Below are 18094 nucleotides of genomic sequence, written 5' to 3'. Positions count from 1 at the left end.
TGTGAATTTCCCCTCTCCCTTCTTTGATGGAAGACAAGCAATGAAAAAGTGGCAATTGCTCTTTCTCTGCATCTTACTCCAACATTTGCAGTTATTAAAATTTGTATCTTCTTTTCACTAGTCCATCAGTTTGAGGTGATGTCTGCAAATGAATAATAATTTTTCTTACCACTGTATCCTCAGCTTTAAGAGGATTCTCTCCCTTTCATATTCAGATCTTTCATTTTCTGCTTTATGCATCCTTTAAAGACCAGAAGCCTTTTCCCTCTGCTTTTTAATTTACTTCGGAAAAGCACATTAATTAAACAGTTACATTTGGTTGGTTGAAGGTTGTCCATGATATTTACTTAGCTGGGGTTTATCTGGCTGTCAGAATAACTCACTGGAGAGATCACAATTTTATAACAATGCTGGTCAACCAATGTGACCTTCAACAGGACCACCTGTGGTGAACCTTGTGAGCCCGCCTGTGGCACTCATCCCTGCCTTTTCTGGCATGATTTTATATGCTACTGCACCTCAGGCACACAGTATGTAACTTCTGTCAAGCCTTCAAGACACTAGAAGTGTGATTCTGGAAATGCTGATAAATATAAAAGATACGACTCAGAGATAGCCATGTTACCTCTTCTTCTAAGGTTTCCAGGCCTGTAAACGAGGAGGGACAGGAACAACCAGACAATCAATTTATGGAACACTGAAAAGGTCAAGATATTGTAATATGCTGTATTGCACTGAATCTATGGGATATTAAAATTCAGATGATTCATTCCTAGAAAATATTTGCAGTTGCACAAATAGAGAAGCACAGATTTCCACCATGGTGGCAATTACACAAACAAATGGATCTACTCCAATTACAGTTCGAGACAAACATCTTTGTGTGAGCTTCTTTGGAGCTTTTATATTTGGAGTACTGAGTTGTTCCACTCAAGCAGAGGAACTTAACCTGATACCAGGGATGGAAGGCTTCTTCCCTTCTTCTTTCTCATAAACAAAATGATGAGAAAACATTAACAGTCAGATCAACCTCTGCTAACCTTTTAACTTCAGCTGTTGATATGATTAAGTCAGGAGCCTCTGTTAGACTATTTTTACCTCTTATTTTCTTTCTCTCCTTTCTGATCCTTAATTTGCACTTGACATTTCAATTGATTTGTTGGGCTAAGGAATTTTGCCACTATTAGCTTTACTTTGACAAACCTCTCTTATTTTAGCATAGAGGGTCCCAGAAATTTAGCTAGGAGCCATTTTGACATAAGGGAAAGATCAAGTTTCTGGTCTATGTGACCCTGTACATTTTACAGGCTTTTGAGGAAAAACTCCTTTTCTACAGGATGCAATTTCTAAACCTCTGGACATTGCTAGTCTAATCGACCCTAAGTGGTGACCAACATTTTTTAAATCCTTATCAAACTCCGAACCTGCAGCTACAACTGAGGCTGCAGCAGGAACACATGGAGCAGAAAGGGTATTATATGTATCTCGCAGAAAATAGTCTTCTCAGTACATCCCTCCTCTCAGTGCTTGCTTATATTAAGCACTGAAAGTCACAGTTCTCTATACAGAGCAGAACCTGACTATTTAGAAAGGAAATAATTTAGCCAGCAAACCCAGACAGAGAATTGAGGCATTACTTCAGGAGAAATGAGGAAGGTGATGTCTGCCATTAGTCTTCAGTTACAAGAAGAAATAAATCCTGTCCCAAATTAAAGCAAGAGTTGCAGACCTCTTGCATTGTGACTACAAACAAAGTTGAAAGAGTATTCTGGCAAGAGCTTCTGAATTTAAATACAGAAATGACACAGGTCATGTGAGAACCAAAGAATGGAAACATTAATAAAGGAAGCAAAACCCTGTCCATTTCACTCCAAGATGTCTTCTGATATCCATGGCAGAATGGTGAGTTTGACAGAAACATTTATGTCTGCCAGGCAGATATCCAGTTATAGGAAAAAATTCTGTTTGTCTATGAAAACGCAGTTTTCAGTAAAAAAGATGAAAACTAATTTTGAATGTATATAAACAATACAAAATCATTCTTCAGGATATCTTTATGTATCAGGAGGCACATCTTTTATAACACTTTTATTGCTATATTTGTGAATAACTGTTTTGCAGTGCTATTTTAACTCAAATAATTAAGCTTTCCTTCTGTTTTATGTTTAAAAGTTTGGGGGTTGGGGTTTTTTGGCATTTGGAAGCAAGTCAACTGGAGAGCATTTTCTGTGCCATCTGAGGTCAAAAGTAACAGCATGGAGTCAGAGAAGGCCATTCAGCAGGCAATTTGTATCCTCAGTTGGGTATCCCTTCTGTAGAATGCAGCTGGTATAAACTATACAGGGTCTGGGGCTACAGAAACAGCAGAAATTAAGAAAGTGAATTTTCTAGAAAAGCTTGAAGTATAGAAAACTTTGAGCATGCTGTTAAAGAAGTTGTGAGTTTGGTTCAGGGGACTGCAGAGTTGATCCCTTCTTCAGTCATATTTCAATTGTTAATACAAGAGGAAATAGATCTTTTGATCACTTTTTCCTGTTAACAATCTGTTTTTAAACACTTCTTATAGATTGTTTTGCACTCATAGTATGATAAAAAACACAATTCTTGAAAAATTCAGCTACACGTGAAAATTAGATTTGGAAAAAATGGTGCTTCTTTACAAGTGTTGAAGTAGTTCTCTCTTCTTTGAGTAACTCCAGCTTTAGAGCAGGTATTTGAAAGTTACTAGTGAATCATACCTATGTCCTTCACCATTCTAAACAGACATCTGCACTTTGAGCCACTTTGGAAGCCTCAGCTGTTATGTGCAGTGCCTTCTCCATAAATAGCCAAAAGTTAGGGTGCTGGAGACTCCATCTTCACTGAGAAAATCCATTCTAAAACTTGCTGAAACTATTACTATCTAATCCCCAGCTTCTAAAGGTGTTTCTTTTTATCCCCATTCATTCTTTGTACCCAGCCTGAGCTCTGGGGGTGCCAGGGGTTCTGGAGGTCCCATTTGTATTCCTAAAGCTGCCATAACCCCCTGGAGGAACTCTCCTGCAAAATTAGTTCTGCTCTCTGAGTCTATGGCTTCCACAGTCCCTTTTATTGGAATGATGTATTTTAGAAATGCCTTAGTAAGTGATCCAGTGGTTGCTGAGCAGTCAGAATTGCTTTTGCCCCCCTGTTAGGTGAGATGGTGTCACCAGAAGATATTGAAGCCTTCCTGCTCAGGGCATTTCAGTGCCAGGCTCTTACAAGCACACACAGCTGTGCCGGTTGAGCTGACCATGGGGGTAACCTGCGCTTTGTCTGATACCCTTTCCTCAATAACAGCATGTCTTGGAACTCTTTTCCCTTCTGCTGCCCTTGAAGAGCCATCCACAAAGACATTTTCTGCCTCAGGCCAGGCAATGTCTCCTGAATCTCCCCCAGGCTGGGTCTGGAGCTGTGTCACTTGAATGCAGTGCTGGGTTTCTTCCCAGCCCCTCTGTGGGCTGTTCAAACAGGAGGCTGGGTTAAACCCTTCCCCTGTCCTCAGTTCTGAATCCTCCTGTGCCACTGAACAAGTTTCACACTGTAATAACCGAGCACTGCTCATCCATTGCGAGGCTCTTTTGGTTATCAAAGCTTGAACTTGATGGCAGACTGGAACAGTTGGAGATCCTGTTGTCATCAGGTTTTGGTCCTGGGTCCCCACTGAAGCTGTGGCTGCACAATTCTGCAGACAATGAGGCCACTGTGGCCACTGGGTGAAACATTTTGGCCCAAGGATTCCTTTGGCATGGCCCTGTTGAACATTCACCTACAATTCCAATTTCTTTTCTGAGTCTGGAAGAGACAGAGCTGAGGCATCAATATTTTTGGTTGTCATTTTCTCAAGTTTTGCTCTCTTTCTCCTGTCTATACCACAGCATGGAGGCTGTCTGAGGTTAAAAAGTCCTACAATGTTCTGGCTGGAACAGAGAATCCTCAATCCAGGCTGTGTAATTCCCTATTTATCCTCAAAATTGTCTCAGCTCCTTTTTGGTCCAGGGAAATGTTACTTCTGAGATTGCCCAGTGCCTCTCTGGGTCAATTCACCAGGAATCTTCAGTCCCAGTATTTCCCAAATATTTAACCTTTTTCTCCACCATTTACCATTTGTTTTTTTTTTTTTTCCCAATACTCAAAAGATATTTTTAGCCAGGAAATTCAGCCATTTCACTGGGGCTTTGTCTACCACTTGTTCTTGTCCTCCTCATTGGAGCCATCTGATTCCCTGACTGGCAGGATAGGAGTGCTGTAGGGAGACATCCCTGGCTCCAAGAGCCCTGCCTTTAGCAGGGACTCCATACCAGGCTGTGAGCCCTTCCTTCCCTCCCCTGGAACAGGGTGTTGCTTTTAGACACCACTTGTCCTGGTTGCTTCCAAGTAGTTTGGAGAGGCTCCACATCAAATTTTCCCTGGGGCTGCCCACACCTCTGGGTTCCCTTCAGCACAGGCCTTCCCAGACATTTGACACAAAGGTACAGCAGCAATAGCCTCTGTATCACCTTTTACAGTATTACAATGCCACCATCAAATTCCTTCCTAGTTAATTACAATCAGAGTAGGAAGAAAAAGAAATTAGTTTATTTCAAACCTATCCCCCACAGCTCCTAATAGCGATTGAACAAATGATTGATACCAGCTCAGCTTTCCCATTTATTCCCTTAATAATGAAAACACTCCTTTACAATTTTCCCCCTTTAGGTGTAATATTCAGAGTGGAGGGAGAGGCCCCTGTGTCCATCAGGAGAGGCTTCCTCTGGATGCAGACCCAGCCTGAATGTTCTCCAGGGCTCCAGTGTGGTGGGTCCCCGGTGGGATGGGAGCTCAGAGAGCCCTGACAATCCATGTCCATGCAGGGGTGGACTTGCTCCTGCTGAGGGTGCTGCTGTCTGTGCTTGCAGTGTCCTTGTGGGCTGCAGCTGGAGCCCTGACTCCTTCCCAGGGGCTGTTTGGGTGGGCTCTGCCCTGGCCAGGAGGGCAATGCCTCTGCCAGGTGCTTGTGGCCGACCCCGTCATGCCCTGGGTGCTGGGGCCCCCTTGGGCCCTGGGGTTGATCCCTCAGGGCTGTGGGAACTCTGCCGTGGCCTTTGCCTTCAGCTTGGCCTTTTGCTCATCCCTTCTTGCCTTCAGCTGCTGTGCCTTTGTGCCCAAGTGCTGCAGGCCTTCTTGTGCCACTCCTGCAGCCCTGGTCACTGCCTGTGGGTGCTCATCCTCTGAGAGCTGCTGAGCTTTCTGCAAAACCTTTCCTTTCTGCAGGGACCCAAAGCAAATCCTGAACAGCAAATCCTGATCCTTCCTGTGCACTCTGCATTTCCCAGCTGTTCCTTTGTGTTCCCCGTTGTGCTCAGGGTCCCTGCCCAGCCCGTGTGGCAGAGCCGGTGCCTGTCCTGCCGCAGTGTCCAAAGGCGGCCCCCCCGGCGGGCAGGGCCGGCAGCTCCCCGGGGCCGGGCAGCGGCCGGGGCGTCCCGCAGCCTCCTGGGGGCCGGGGGCCACTGCCGGCCCTGCCCGGGGCTGGTGGGGTCAGGCAGCGCCCGGCGCTGAGCCCCGGCTGCCCCACAGCCCCGGCCCGGCCCCGCAGCTCCCCACAGGCCCCAGCCCGTGCTCCCGGTGCCGCACCTCTGCGCCCGGTGCTGCCGCTGCCAGCGCAGAGAAACCCCTGGCATCCTGACCTCCTGCTTTTCCTCTCCTGGAAACCGGAGATGGAAGGATCTGGATCAGCTGGCAAATGTGAGGATAAGACCCTGTTGAAAAACATTTCAGTCCTCTGTATTTTTCTCTTTCTCCTCTTTTCCATCATCCTTTTTCTTACCACATAGATTCCTCCTGCTGCTTCTTACCTGAACCATATTCCTGCACACTCCTCTTCACCCGATCCCTTCCCAGCACACCAACCCCATCCATCCCCTGTTGTCCAAATCCCTTCTCCCCTTCCCTTATTGCCCCCCTTGGGTGTCCATGTCCTTAATTACCTCTGGGGAAATATGCAAACTACCTCAACATTCTCCCAAGGGACCCTTCAGAGACATTTTGGGATAATCATCACTTTGGCCAGGACCCTCCCTGGCTTTCCCTTTTCTCCCCTCCATGGGTGCCCTGCCATGTTCACTCCCCGAGGATCCCAGGGCACTCACTGATGAGATTTTCAGTGCTCTCTCCCTGCTGACTCTTCACAGACCCCCTGATGTGTCACTCGTCTGTCTCCTGGTCACTCCCGGGTCCCAAATCAATCCCCAGTGCCACTGCCAGCCAAGGGAGCCGATCACCCAAAGTGGGTGAGGCACCTTCAGCTGCACTCCCTGCCCGCCGCCCCGGAGGGTGGAAGGAATTCGGGATGAGCCCCAGGGTGTGCGGGAAAATTGACATCACCAGACGATTCTGTCCACAAAGAATACAGAGGAGTACTGTAAAAGTAATTTCATTTCTAAAACTGGGAGAGGCCATGGGACATTTCCCATGGGATCTCTCCAATTGTTGAAGGACACAGCCCTCCTTTTCATCCTAATTCTCCTGGCCACATCTCACTCTCTCTTTCCTAATTGGCTGAAGTACTTGAGAGCTACAGATATCCCAGTCCACCTACTACATACACCATTAATATGCACCCCACTTTCATATAGCAAACGATATTAATGGCTCTGTTAAGTCTTTGTTGTTCTTCTGGAAGTTCATGAATAGAGCAGGACCTTGGCTGAGCAGCAGTCTGTGTCATCAATTAATAAAATTTTCTGAAACCGATGTCTTCTCCTGTCACTTCCTTACATAAAAAAGTTGCCTGGCCCTATCTCCGAGCAGCTTTAGAGCATCTGTTTGTAAAGACACTTTCCTGTGGTTCCTTCCATGGGGTCCCCCGTTTGTGGGACATCCCCCCTGGAGCAGGGTGTCCCCTCTGTGCTGCAGCCCCAGGGCTCGGGCCGAGCTCAGCCAATCAGAGCCCGCGGCGCTGATGACTCACCAGTTGCCAGGCAGACTCGCAGCTCCCCGCGTTCCCCACCTGGACCCACCTGCGCCCCCCCTCGGCCCCATGGCCCCGCGAGGGGAATTTGGGGAGGTGGGAGTGGGGCAGCGCCAAGGCCGGGCCCCCCCGCGCTGTCCTGGCGGGAGCGGCTGCAGTGGGGACCGAGTGCGGGCGGGAGCGGCCGAGAGCCCAGCGCTGCCCCAGCCCGACCTGCCCCAGCTCCATCCCTGCCCCTGCGCTGGGATGCTGTGGGTCTGGGGGGAAGAGGGAGCCGGCAGTGGGTGCTGGGCCTGGGGGCAGGAGGAGAAGGGAAGGAGAAGCAGGCTTGAGGAACAGAATGGTCAAAGGATGCAGGTGGCAGGAGAGGGTGGGATTGTGCAGGAGAAGGAGGAATAGGAGGAGGAAGAGGAGTGTGAGGAAGAATAGGGACACCGGAGGAGGAGGAGCAGAAACAAGGATCACCACGAGGTTCCATCCCTCCTTGTATCTATAGCCTCCCCTCAGCCCCAGGAGCATTGTCACCCCACATGCAGCACGTGACTGTTGAGGGGTTCCACGATTTTCACAGGGGTGAATCACGGCATTTCTCAGCTTTATTGGGTTAAATGTTGGTGCTTTATTTTTTTTAGGGGCTGAATCTTTATGTTTTGGAGGAATTTTTTACTGAATCTTGATGTTTGGGGAGGTTTTGATCTGTGTCTTAAAGTTTTGAGGATTTTTATGCTGAACCTTGGTGTTTTGGAGGTTCTTATAGACACACAATGCCCAATGACTTTGTGAGATGAAGTGGGGACAGGAGAAACTCCCAGTCCAAGATGCTCTGTTCTTTTTTTTTTCCCCCAGACCAGGATTTTTCATTCCCGGGGAGGAATGAAAATGGAGGAAATGGAGGAGGAGGAAAAGCCCTGGAGATCCCGCACAAGGAGTGGCAGCAAACCCAGCCCAGGGAGCTGCAGGGAGGAAAGAGCCCCCCTGAGCCAGGAAGGTGGGCAGAGATCCAGCCAGAGCTCAGAGCTGGTGGAGAAGCCTCGTGGCAGGGAGAAGCCCCACAAGTGCTTGGAATGTGGGAAGGGTTTCAGCCGGAGCTGCACCCTGATCGAGCACCAGGTGATCCACACTGGGGAACGGCCCTACGAGTGTGAGGAATTTGGAAAGTGTTTCAGGTGGAGCTCCAGTTTGAGACTTCACCAGAGATTCCACACCGGGGAGAGGCCCTTTGAGTGTGGGGAGTGTGGGAGGAGCTTCAGCCAGAACTCCATTCTGATCCAACATCAGAGGATCCACACTGGGGAAAAGCCCTTTGAGTGTGGGGAATGTGGGAAGAGCTTCAGCCAGAGGAGCAGCCTGATGCAGCACTCGGTAATCCACACTGGGGAAAAGCCCTTTGAGTGTGGGAAATGTGGGATGAGCTTCAGCCAGAAGGGCTACCTGATGCAACACCAGAGGATCCACACTGGGGAAAAACCCTATGAGTGTGGGGAACGTGGGAAGAGCTTCAGGCAGAGCTCTGGCCTGAGGAGACACGAGAGGATCCACACTGGAGAAAAGTCCTACGAGTGTGGGGTGTGTGGGATGAGTTTCAGCCTCAACTCCCAGCTTACGGAACACAAAAAGATCCATACTGGGGAAAAGCCCTACAAGTGTGGGGAATGTGGGAAGAGTTTCAGAGAAAGCTCAGCCCTGATTCGGCACCAGGTGATCCACACTGGGGAACGGCCCTACACCTGCTTGGAATGTGGGAAGAGCTATGGGTGGCACTCAGACCTGAGAAAGCACCAGCGCATCCACAGCGGGGAGAAGCCCTACGAGTGTTCCCAGTGTGGGAAGAGGTTTCGGATCAGCTCCAGTCTCCTCGTACATCAGCGGAGTCACACCGAGGAGAGGCCCTACCGCTGCCCCGACTGTGGGAAGGGTTTCAAGCACAACTCCAATCTCACCGTGCACCGGCGCATCCACACCGGGGAGAGGCCCTACGAGTGTGGGAAGTGTGGGAAGAGCTTCTCACAGAGATCAGCCTTGATCAAACACCAACGGAGGCGCCACTAAGGGGGGAAGCCCTGTGAGTTCCCCAAGGGTGGGAAGAGCTTCTTATGCTCCTCCCAGCTCCATTCCCTATGGGAGGATCCACGTTGGATGATCCTCAGTGACCTTCATTGGGCAGTCTTGGTGATCTATGGGCCTGGTTATCTGTGTTGGGAAGACACTTGGCTGGGAGGCTCCACATCTTCCTCATTCCCCGCGGGCACCTAGATAAACCCAGTGGCAGGAACATCCATTGGGGCACAGACCAACTGTCTTGGTTAGACAAGACAGGAGTCTGTGAAAGAGGGCAAAGCCTCCTGTACAATGGAGAACGGCAAACCCCCCTCCCCCTGAATTACCAGGATCTTTAAATTAAAAGGCTCTCAGGCAAAGATATGGGAGTGGGAGTAACAATTCTTTACTAGGAGAAAACTGGACAACAATTTAAAAAAAAGGCAAATGCAATCGGTACAAACAAAACCAGTGAAAGAAAAAGTCTAGAACCTGAGGAATGCCAGTATCAGTTTTGCTGGGACAATTGCTTTCCCTTGCAATAGTTGATGAGTTGCAGCTGAAGTGGTGATCTTTAGAAGGGTATAATTTTCCTCTGAAGATCTGGTGGCAGTGGGGGCCGGTTTTCCTCTGCGCCGGGGTTGCCTCTGAGCTCCGCTGCCGTCGCCTCTGCACGCGCCGGCTGCTTCGCTGCGAGTGCCGCCGAAGAGAGAGAGAGCGAGAGCTGCTTTTCTGGGAATCCCGCGAAGAGAGAGAGAGCTGCTTCTCTCGGAGTCCCGCGAAGAAGAGAGAGAGCTGCTTCCCCCCTCTGGGTGGGACCCCTCACGGTGTTACATTTTTTCAGCCCTTCATTAAATCAGTCAATGGTGTATAAACAAACCATTGCCTCTACAGGACAAACCATTGTCTCTGAGAGAGATAACAAAAACCTGTCCAACCGGTTCGCCTTCGACAGATGGCAAATGGAATACAAGCTTATCTTACAACCCAGGACACCAACAATGGGAATTCCTTGGGGAGAGCAGATTTAATGACTTCCAACTCCATAAAATCTTTTGCATTCAATCCTATATTCTGGTGGCATCAAGGAATACTGAATGGTCTTGGAGGTATGTCCTAGGTTGACTATATGATGCTTGTATCTCCAGTTGTTTGTTGTGTTTATGGTGAATTATAATTTTTGCACCTTTAAGACTTGTTCCGAGAGCAAAGGAGGGAGAGAAGGGCAGAGTTTGTTTTCAGAAACTGCACTCACTCCTCCACATTCCTGCTCCTGGGCCGGGTTGTTGCAGATGGACAGACAGAGGTACAGATCTCTCCTTTGCTGTTAATTAGTTTTAGCTAGCTGTGGCAGAGAAGTTCCCTGGACTGTGGCTCTTTTTCCCTTTTCTTTGGACCTGTTTAAACCTGCTCTGGCCTGAACACCCAGAAGAGCACCGGCAGCTCACACCTGTGGCCCAGCGGGCCAGGCCTGGACTGTGGCATTTCCAGCACCGGAGGGACTGATAAGAGACTGAGTGAGCTGAGCTACAACCCACGGAGGGACTTCCTGAGTTTGTCTCTTTTAGAGCAGCAAGAGGTTTTATTGTTTAATATTGTTTAGGTTTTATTCTTTAAAAAACAGTTTTTTCCACTGTTCTCCAAGGAGATACTTTTCCCAAACTGGCTGGGGGTGGAGCCAATTGAATCTGCTTTCCAGAGGAATCCCTTTGGAGGTTCTCTCCCAGATTTGCTCTGACCCAGGACAAGGTCTTTTCCAACTTCAGGGATTCCACGATTTTGATTTCCTATTGCCCAAGGGTGTCTTCTGCAGCCAGATGTTGGAAAAACTGGGGAAAAGACCAAGATTTTGGAGACAGTGGGGTAGAAACTCCACCAAAAAGGTTCTTCCCTCCACCCAAGCACGTGGATCCTCAGCCGGCATGGACATGGAAGTCTTTTTCTTTTGGCCTTGATTTTGTTTTCATTTCTCTTTATCCCTTTAAAATATCCAATATTGAAGTAAAAATAGACATTGAACTAAGTTAGTGGATGTGGTCATGGTAGGACACAGACATGGTGGGACACGTGTAAGAATGTGCCCTCTGTTGACAGAGTAAACAAGTTAACCTTTTGTTCCCTTAAAAAGGACAAAAGTCCAGGTGTTTCTCTCCTCAATTTGGTTTAAAGACACCTCATAGGACCTTGGGGACTTCACCTCAAACTTAAGGGTAGCTAATTGGACAGGAGCCAAAAAGTCCCACCTAAGCAATTCCCTAGAAAAGAAGAGAACAAAATAAGTTAATTGCTTTAGTGAAGTGTTTTAGCAAGAGCAAGAGCCTCTGCCCTGACTTGGCTTTTCTCTGTAAAAAGCTTTTTTATTTTTGCCTTTTATTAAAACTTTTTATTCCCAACACTGTCACATGAGCCATCCTGCTTGTTTTATGCCACCTGAGGTAGCTGAGCTATCAAGGGTATAATGCTTATCTCTGAGAGCTTATAAGACCAGGCTCAAAAAGAGAAAAAGCATTAGACATGGAGAGTGACATGGGCACGCATGGACATGGAGGGGGACAGGGGCATCCCTAGGGACATGGGGAGACACAGGCATGGATGGAGACATGGGGGGCAGTGACAGGGATGGAAACATGGTGGGGAGACAGCCATGGGTGAGGACATGGTGGGACATGGCCAGTGACAAGTGGGGACATGGCCATGGCCGGTGCCATGGGAGGAACTTGCAGGGGATGAGGGGGATGCTGGGTTTGAGGGAGTTGAGGGTTCCTGGGCAGGACTTGGACCTTGCTGAGGCCTTTGGGGAGCCCAGGCCGAGCGGCTCCGGCTGCGCTGGGAGAACCTGGTGGAGGTTCTGGGGCAGCTGCTCAAGGACCCCTGACCTGGAGCCCCAGCTGGGCATTGGGCTCCTGGAAGGGGATGAACGTCCTTGTCCCTAGGAGGGAAATCCCAACACCCCCAGGGTGTCGGGAACAGCTGAGGGGCCACAACAGGGAGGGGAAAGCCCGACAGAGCTGTTCTCCTCCTAAGCTACATCCTAAAAGTCCCAAAACTCAGGGATTCCTCCCAGGAAAAAGCTGCCAGGAGCTGCCTGAATTGAGGGAAAGGGGGGATGTGATCCCCAAACTGAACAGGAGGGGCCTGGATCCCCAAATCCAAGCCCAGGGGTGAGAGGTAGAGCTGGAGGCACAATGGGGAAGGGGTGGGAGAGCAGGGGAAAAGAGGATTCTGACCAGGAGAGGAATGGGACCCTCAGATTGAGTTGGGAGGGGTCTTTGGGTTGGGGGAACAATGGGAGTGGGGAGGGAAGGGTGGGGATGGGATCAAAAATGGGTGGTTCCATGGGGATCCCTTAGTGTCCCCATCACTTGATCCCTGGAGTGATTTCCATGAGGCTCTGGGAGGGGGGAATGGATCTGCACTGGGTGGGTCCCCAAGCCCCCTGCCCATACCTGGGGGGCTCATGGGAGGTTCCCTCTACCCAAACGCTGGTGCTGCAGCCATGGGGGAGAGGTGGGTAGGAAAGGGGGATCTGGGGTGGTCAGGGAGAGGAGCAATAGGAAGAGGAGAGAGAGATGAGGAGGAGGTTAGGGAAAAGAAGGAGCAGGAACAGGAGGAGGAAGAGGAGGAACTGCAGAAGATCCACATGGTTTGCCTGCCCTTCTGCTGAGTCTGCAGCTCCCCTGGTCAGGGCAGCATTTACTCCCCCAGATCCTGCAGGTAAGTGGGGAGGGGGAGCTCCCCCCAAATCTATTGGGGAGTTTCTGGCAGTTTTTTTTGCAGGGAAAGGGATATTTGGATCTTGCATTGCCCCAAAGGTGAGACGCAGATGCCCCTTTGGAGACTTGTGAAGGGTTCCTGTAGCGATCTCTGTACCGGCTGGGGCAGTGGTAACAGTTTGGGGGGGACATTGGTTTTGGGGTTCCAATTGGCATCGGAGTGGGGAGAGCAGCAACGGCTAATCTTGGAGCTGGGGGATCCCAGCAGCCTGGAGGAGTGGGGGACTCTGGAGATGAGCAGAGTCTGGGCCCATCCAACTGTGAACAGGGTGGTGACTTCTCGAGCTGGACTTGGGCAGCAGGACCAAGGTGCTCACCCTTTGTTTTTCCCCCAAGCCAGGATTTGTCCATCCCAACCTTTGTGCAGGTGGAGCTGGTGGAGGCTGTGAGGAAAAGGAAGATAGCATGGAACACTGAGGCAGGTGAGGAGGAAGTCACTGCCCCTTTCCCCCTCTCCTCTGCTCCACCTATCAGGCCAACATTGCCCCTGGCTGCAGGACAGCGCTGCTGCCAACACTGTCCTGCCAGGGACGAATTGGTGGGATCTCCTTCCCCTTCCCTCTGGCATGGAGGCAAATCCCATCCTCTCCTTGTCCACCCTCCTTCCTCTTCTCATTCTATCCTTCTTCCTTCCACATTCCTTCCTTTTCTTTCCTTACCCCAGGCACTGAGCTGCAGACAGAAACCTGGGAGGACAAATCGCTGCTCAGAACCTCTGTTTTGAGGCTGTTTTGAGCAGCTCCACAGCATGGGAACCCAATGGGGAGGAAAAGCCCTGGGGATCCCACACAAGGAGGGGCTGCAAACCCAGCCCTGGGAGTTGTGAGGAGCTAAGAGCCCCTCTGTGCCTAGAAGGCAGCCAGAGATCCATTTGGCACTCAGAGATGGTGGAGATGACTCATGGTGGGCAGAAGCTCTACAAGCGCTTGGAATGTGGGAAGGGCTTCAGCTGGAGCTCCGGAGATCAGACCTGATCTGGCACCAGGTGATCCAGATGGGGAATCAATCAGCCCTACAAGTGTGGGGAGTGTGGGAAGGGCTTTGGGTGGATCTCCAAGTTCATCAGCACCACAAGATTCACACCAGGGAGAGGCCCTATGAGTGTCCCAAGTGTAGGAAGTGGTTTCTGAGAAGCTCCAATCTCATCGTAATGAGCCAAGGGTCAGCTGGAAATGTATTTAGGATAATTGAAAACTGTGGATGAGTCAAGGGGACAGCTGGGAATATAACTGAGATAGTAGAAGATTTCATATTTTAGTTAAGATTTTAAAATTAGTTGAGAAGCCAAGTTAGCTAGCAAAAATCACATGCCTTAGTTAAAGAGTAGCAAATATATTAGAAAAGTAAAGCTAGGAGTGACAGGGATAGATGTAGGAATTGCGAAGGAGCAGAGACCATAGAAATATCTTGCCTTAAGAATAATCAGCAGTTAGGAGAGGCTACCGTGACCAGCAGATCAAAAAGTCCTGCAAACTGGCCATGGGTGAAGAGTTTACCTTGAGGAAGACAGCTTTCTTCCTCCCTTACACCCACTCCCTTATTTCAAAATCCCAAAGACCCAGTTAAGGAAACACGATTGCACAGCCGTAATGGATATTCAGCTGATTATAATATGAAGCGGGCAGGTAATGATTATGTATTATGTGTCCTTAGAAACAGCTTGGATATGTAAAACCTTTTCTGTATAAATAGAAAGCAGGAGTCTGCAACTCCTCGCACGTGTACTTGGAAATGATTCCACATGTGTCCAGCACTCCAATAAAATACCCTTCTTTCCAGCTTTAATTAGTTGAGGAGCCGTCTGTCCATGCTTCAGTGCATCAGTGGATTCACACACAGGAGAGGCCCTTCTGCTGCCCTGAGTGCGGGAAGGGCTTCAAGCACAGCTCCAGCCTCGTCACCCACAGGCACATCCACACCGGGGAGAGGCCCGGTGAGTGTCCTGTGTGTGGGGAGAGATTCTCCAGAAGCTCTCGCTTGACCCAACACCGAAGGAGGCACCATTAAGGGAAGCCCTGCGAGCACCCCCAGTCCCAGTGTCACCCCCTTTCCTGCCCACAGAGCTCCTGAGCCAGCGGCGGCCGCAGCCGCTCCCCGTGGCCTTGCACAGGACCCCCTGTGATGGGGCAGGGAGGATTCGGGAGGATTTGGGGAGGATTCGGGAGGGTTTGGGAGGATTCGGGGAGGATTTGGGAGGATTTGGGAGGATTTGGGGAGGGTTTGGGAGGATTTGGGGAGGATTCGGGGAGGATTTGGGAGGATTTGGGAGGATTTGGGGAGGATTTGGGAGGATTCGGGGAGGATTGGGGAGGATTTGGGAGGATTCGGGGAGGATTTGGGAGGATTTGGGAGGATTTGGGGAGGATTTGGGAGGATTCGGGGAGGATTGGGGAGGATTTGGGAGGATTTGGGGAGGATTGGGGAGGATTTGGGGAGGATTTGAGAGGATTCGGGAGGATTTGGGAGGATTTGGGGAGGATTCGGGGAGGATTTGAGAGGATTCGGGAGGATTTGGGGAGGATTTGGGGAGGATTCGTGGAGGATTTGGGAGGATTTGGGAGGATTGGGGAGGATTGGGGAGGATTCGTGGAGGATTCGGGAGGATTTGGGGAGGATTTGGGAGGATTTGGGAGGATTTGGGAGGATTTGGGAGGATTGGGGAGGATTTGGGAGGATTCGGGAGGATTTGGGGAGGATTTGGGGAGGATTCGTGGAGGATTTGGGGAGGATTCTGGAGGATTTGGGGAGGATTGGGGAGGATTCGGGGAGGACTTGGGGAGGATTTGGGGAGGATTCGGGAGGATTTGGGAGGATTTGGGAGGATCCGGGCCGTGGCGGGGCGGGTCCGGCCGGGACCGCTGGTCGCTGCGGGTCTGCCCAGCAACTGGTGAGTCATCAGCCGCGCTGTCTCTGATTGGCTGAGGGAAGGCGGGAGTAGGAAAAGGATCGGGAGAGATCCCGCCCCGAGCACCAGCACTGGCAAAACAGTCCCAGCCTGGGCACAGGGAGGGAATTTATTACCATCCAAATCACAGCAGGAGAAGGGAAAGAAATCTCTCCAACACCTTTCCCCCACCCAACAGGGATCACCCACACCAGGGGTTATCAATGATGGAGAGTCGGGGGCATCTGAGTTGGGATCAGAAGCCAATTTTATTGAGTGTACCAGGTGTTTATATAGAGTTTCACTTGTATGGTGCTTATATAGGGCTCTGTTTTTGGTAACAATTTCCCATTGGTTACACTTCTTTATGACATCACATCACCTGGTAACATTATTTTATCACTATATCTCACAATATGTTTCTTGGTCACTTATTGCCCAGGGAGACTTTCTCTGTGTCTGTCTCTCCCATGGTTTCTGCTCAATCAGGCAGAAGAAGAAGAAGATATCAGGCCCCTTTATCAATTCCACTGTACTTTCTGTTTTATTCCCCATACCTCCCCCTATCTGTTCAAACAAAAATACATTCTTAAGTGATTTGTCTCTTATTTTTTTCACACAATATAAAATACAAGGAATAAGCATAACAATACATAATATAATCCTAATACATATAAGCCTATTTTAACTAAATTTCTTATCCATCCACCAAGTCTCCAGTCCCCCAGAAGCTGATCTAGCCCTGTAAGCCCTGATACCACTGGGTAATCATAACCATTTTCCCAAGGGCATAAGTCTGCTAGAGGTTAAACAGGTGCTGATGTGGTGGCGAGGTCCTGTTCACAAGGGTTCTCCAATGTTGATGTTCAAGGTGAATCTGCAACTGATGCAGTCAAAGAATCTCAAAACGCCTTCACATTGTTTGCTGGAATCCACTTGGAACCATTCTCTGTGGACATGCAAGCAAAACCTCTACCCCAGCCTGGTCAGAGAGAAAGCCAGGTAAACTTTCCTAGGAATTGTTCTGGGGAGTTTTGAGAAGGCTGAGAGAAAGAATTAAAGCAATCTTGCAGCTGGTGTTTTGAACAGTTGTTTTCTTATAAGATGTTTACTAAAGGGTGTTTCCTTAATTAGCCAATCATGTGAGGTGTGTTGATTAAAGGACCAGTCAGGTCTACCGGTGTTGCAGCAGTGTATAAAAAGGAATGGGTTCCTAATAAAATTAGTATTAGTCTCCTGGAGAGAGTTAGACTTTATGTGTCGCCTGACTCTTGTTCCTGACTCAGTGGTGACACCAGGTGACATCAGGTGACCTAAGGATAAAGCCCCAGTATCTTACCAGATCCTGGATCCTTCACTAAGGCAAGGGATTTTTCCTTTTGTTGCAATTGTGAATTACAATTAAAATGTCAAACAATCAGGGGTTGGGGTCCATCAAAGATCATTTCAAGAAGTTGAACACATAAAAGGCTTTCTGCAGTCTCTCCGAAGGGTTGTCCTCTCTGCCCCCCCTTTCTATTGTACCAGGAGACGCTTGAGGGAGCCATGTTCAGTGACAGATTGGCCTTTTGAGGAATGAGGAATACCTGTTTTGTGCATAATTCCCCAAAGGCAAAAAAGGTAGCAACTCAGCAGGAAGTATAAGCTGGGCCATTGCCTTTACTTCAGGTGGTATACCAAGAGTTACAAAAGCAGCAGTGAAGTTCTAGAGACATCTTTAGCCGTTTTCCCTGAACGGGCTGATGCAATGTCTTGGTTTGAAAAGACAGGAGTCTGTGTAGGAATGCAAGACCCTCCTGTGAAATGGAAAAGGTAAACCCCCCTCCCTCCGAATTACCACAATTTCAAAATTAAAAGGCTCTCAAGCAAAGATATGGGAATGGGAATAACAGTTCTTTACTAGGAAAAAAACTAAATTAAAAAAAATGCAGTTAGTACAAACAAAACTAGTGATGGAGTCAGAAACCTGACACCCTGAGGAGTCAGGGTGTTGGTAATAGTCCAGTTAAATGGTGGCTGCTCCTCCTGGAGTGGCTGATGAAATGTTGCTGAAGTGGTGATCTCTAGAAGGGTGGAGCTTTCTCTGAAGGTCTGGTAGTAGTTGGGCCTGGTCTTCCTCTGGGAATTCAGCAGAGAAGAAGCTGCTTCTCTGAGAATCCAGCGAAGTGGCTGCCAGTGTCTCAAAAATGCTGATTTTATGCAGGTAGGAATGCTTGGCTCCTCCCTCTGGGTGGAGCATCTCACACTGGGATGATGTAACTTTATCAGTCATGCAGTGAGTCATTCAATGGTCCATGAACAGAAGATATCTCCCCGGAGGGAGACATTGTTCTTGGAAGAGATAAGAAAACTGCCCAACATCCAACAGATGGCAATAGAATACATGCTGATCTTACAAGCCAGGACACCCCACATCCCCATTGTCCCCATTGT

The 18094-nt window shown here is 49.2% G+C and overlaps 1 protein-coding gene across 1 annotated transcript in view; it reads left to right on the top strand.

Annotated features, from left to right (window-relative positions):
* Window positions 1–18094, top strand: part of LOC144246558 (uncharacterized) — a gene marked incomplete at its 5' end in the record, with an annotated part of 597045 nt that overhangs the window by 478910 nt on the left and 100041 nt on the right. The window contains 1 exon segment of the mRNA XM_077784467.1: window positions 8080–9008. Within this exon segment, the coding sequence (XP_077640593.1) occupies window positions 8080–9008 (929 nt within the window).

Source organism: Lonchura striata, chromosome 6 (assembly GCF_046129695.1).
Source record: "Lonchura striata isolate bLonStr1 chromosome 6, bLonStr1.mat, whole genome shotgun sequence".
NCBI lineage: Eukaryota > Metazoa > Chordata > Aves > Passeriformes > Estrildidae > Lonchura > Lonchura striata.
Note: the sequence above shows the minus strand (reverse complement) of the source record. Positions and strands in the feature narration are given on the sequence as shown.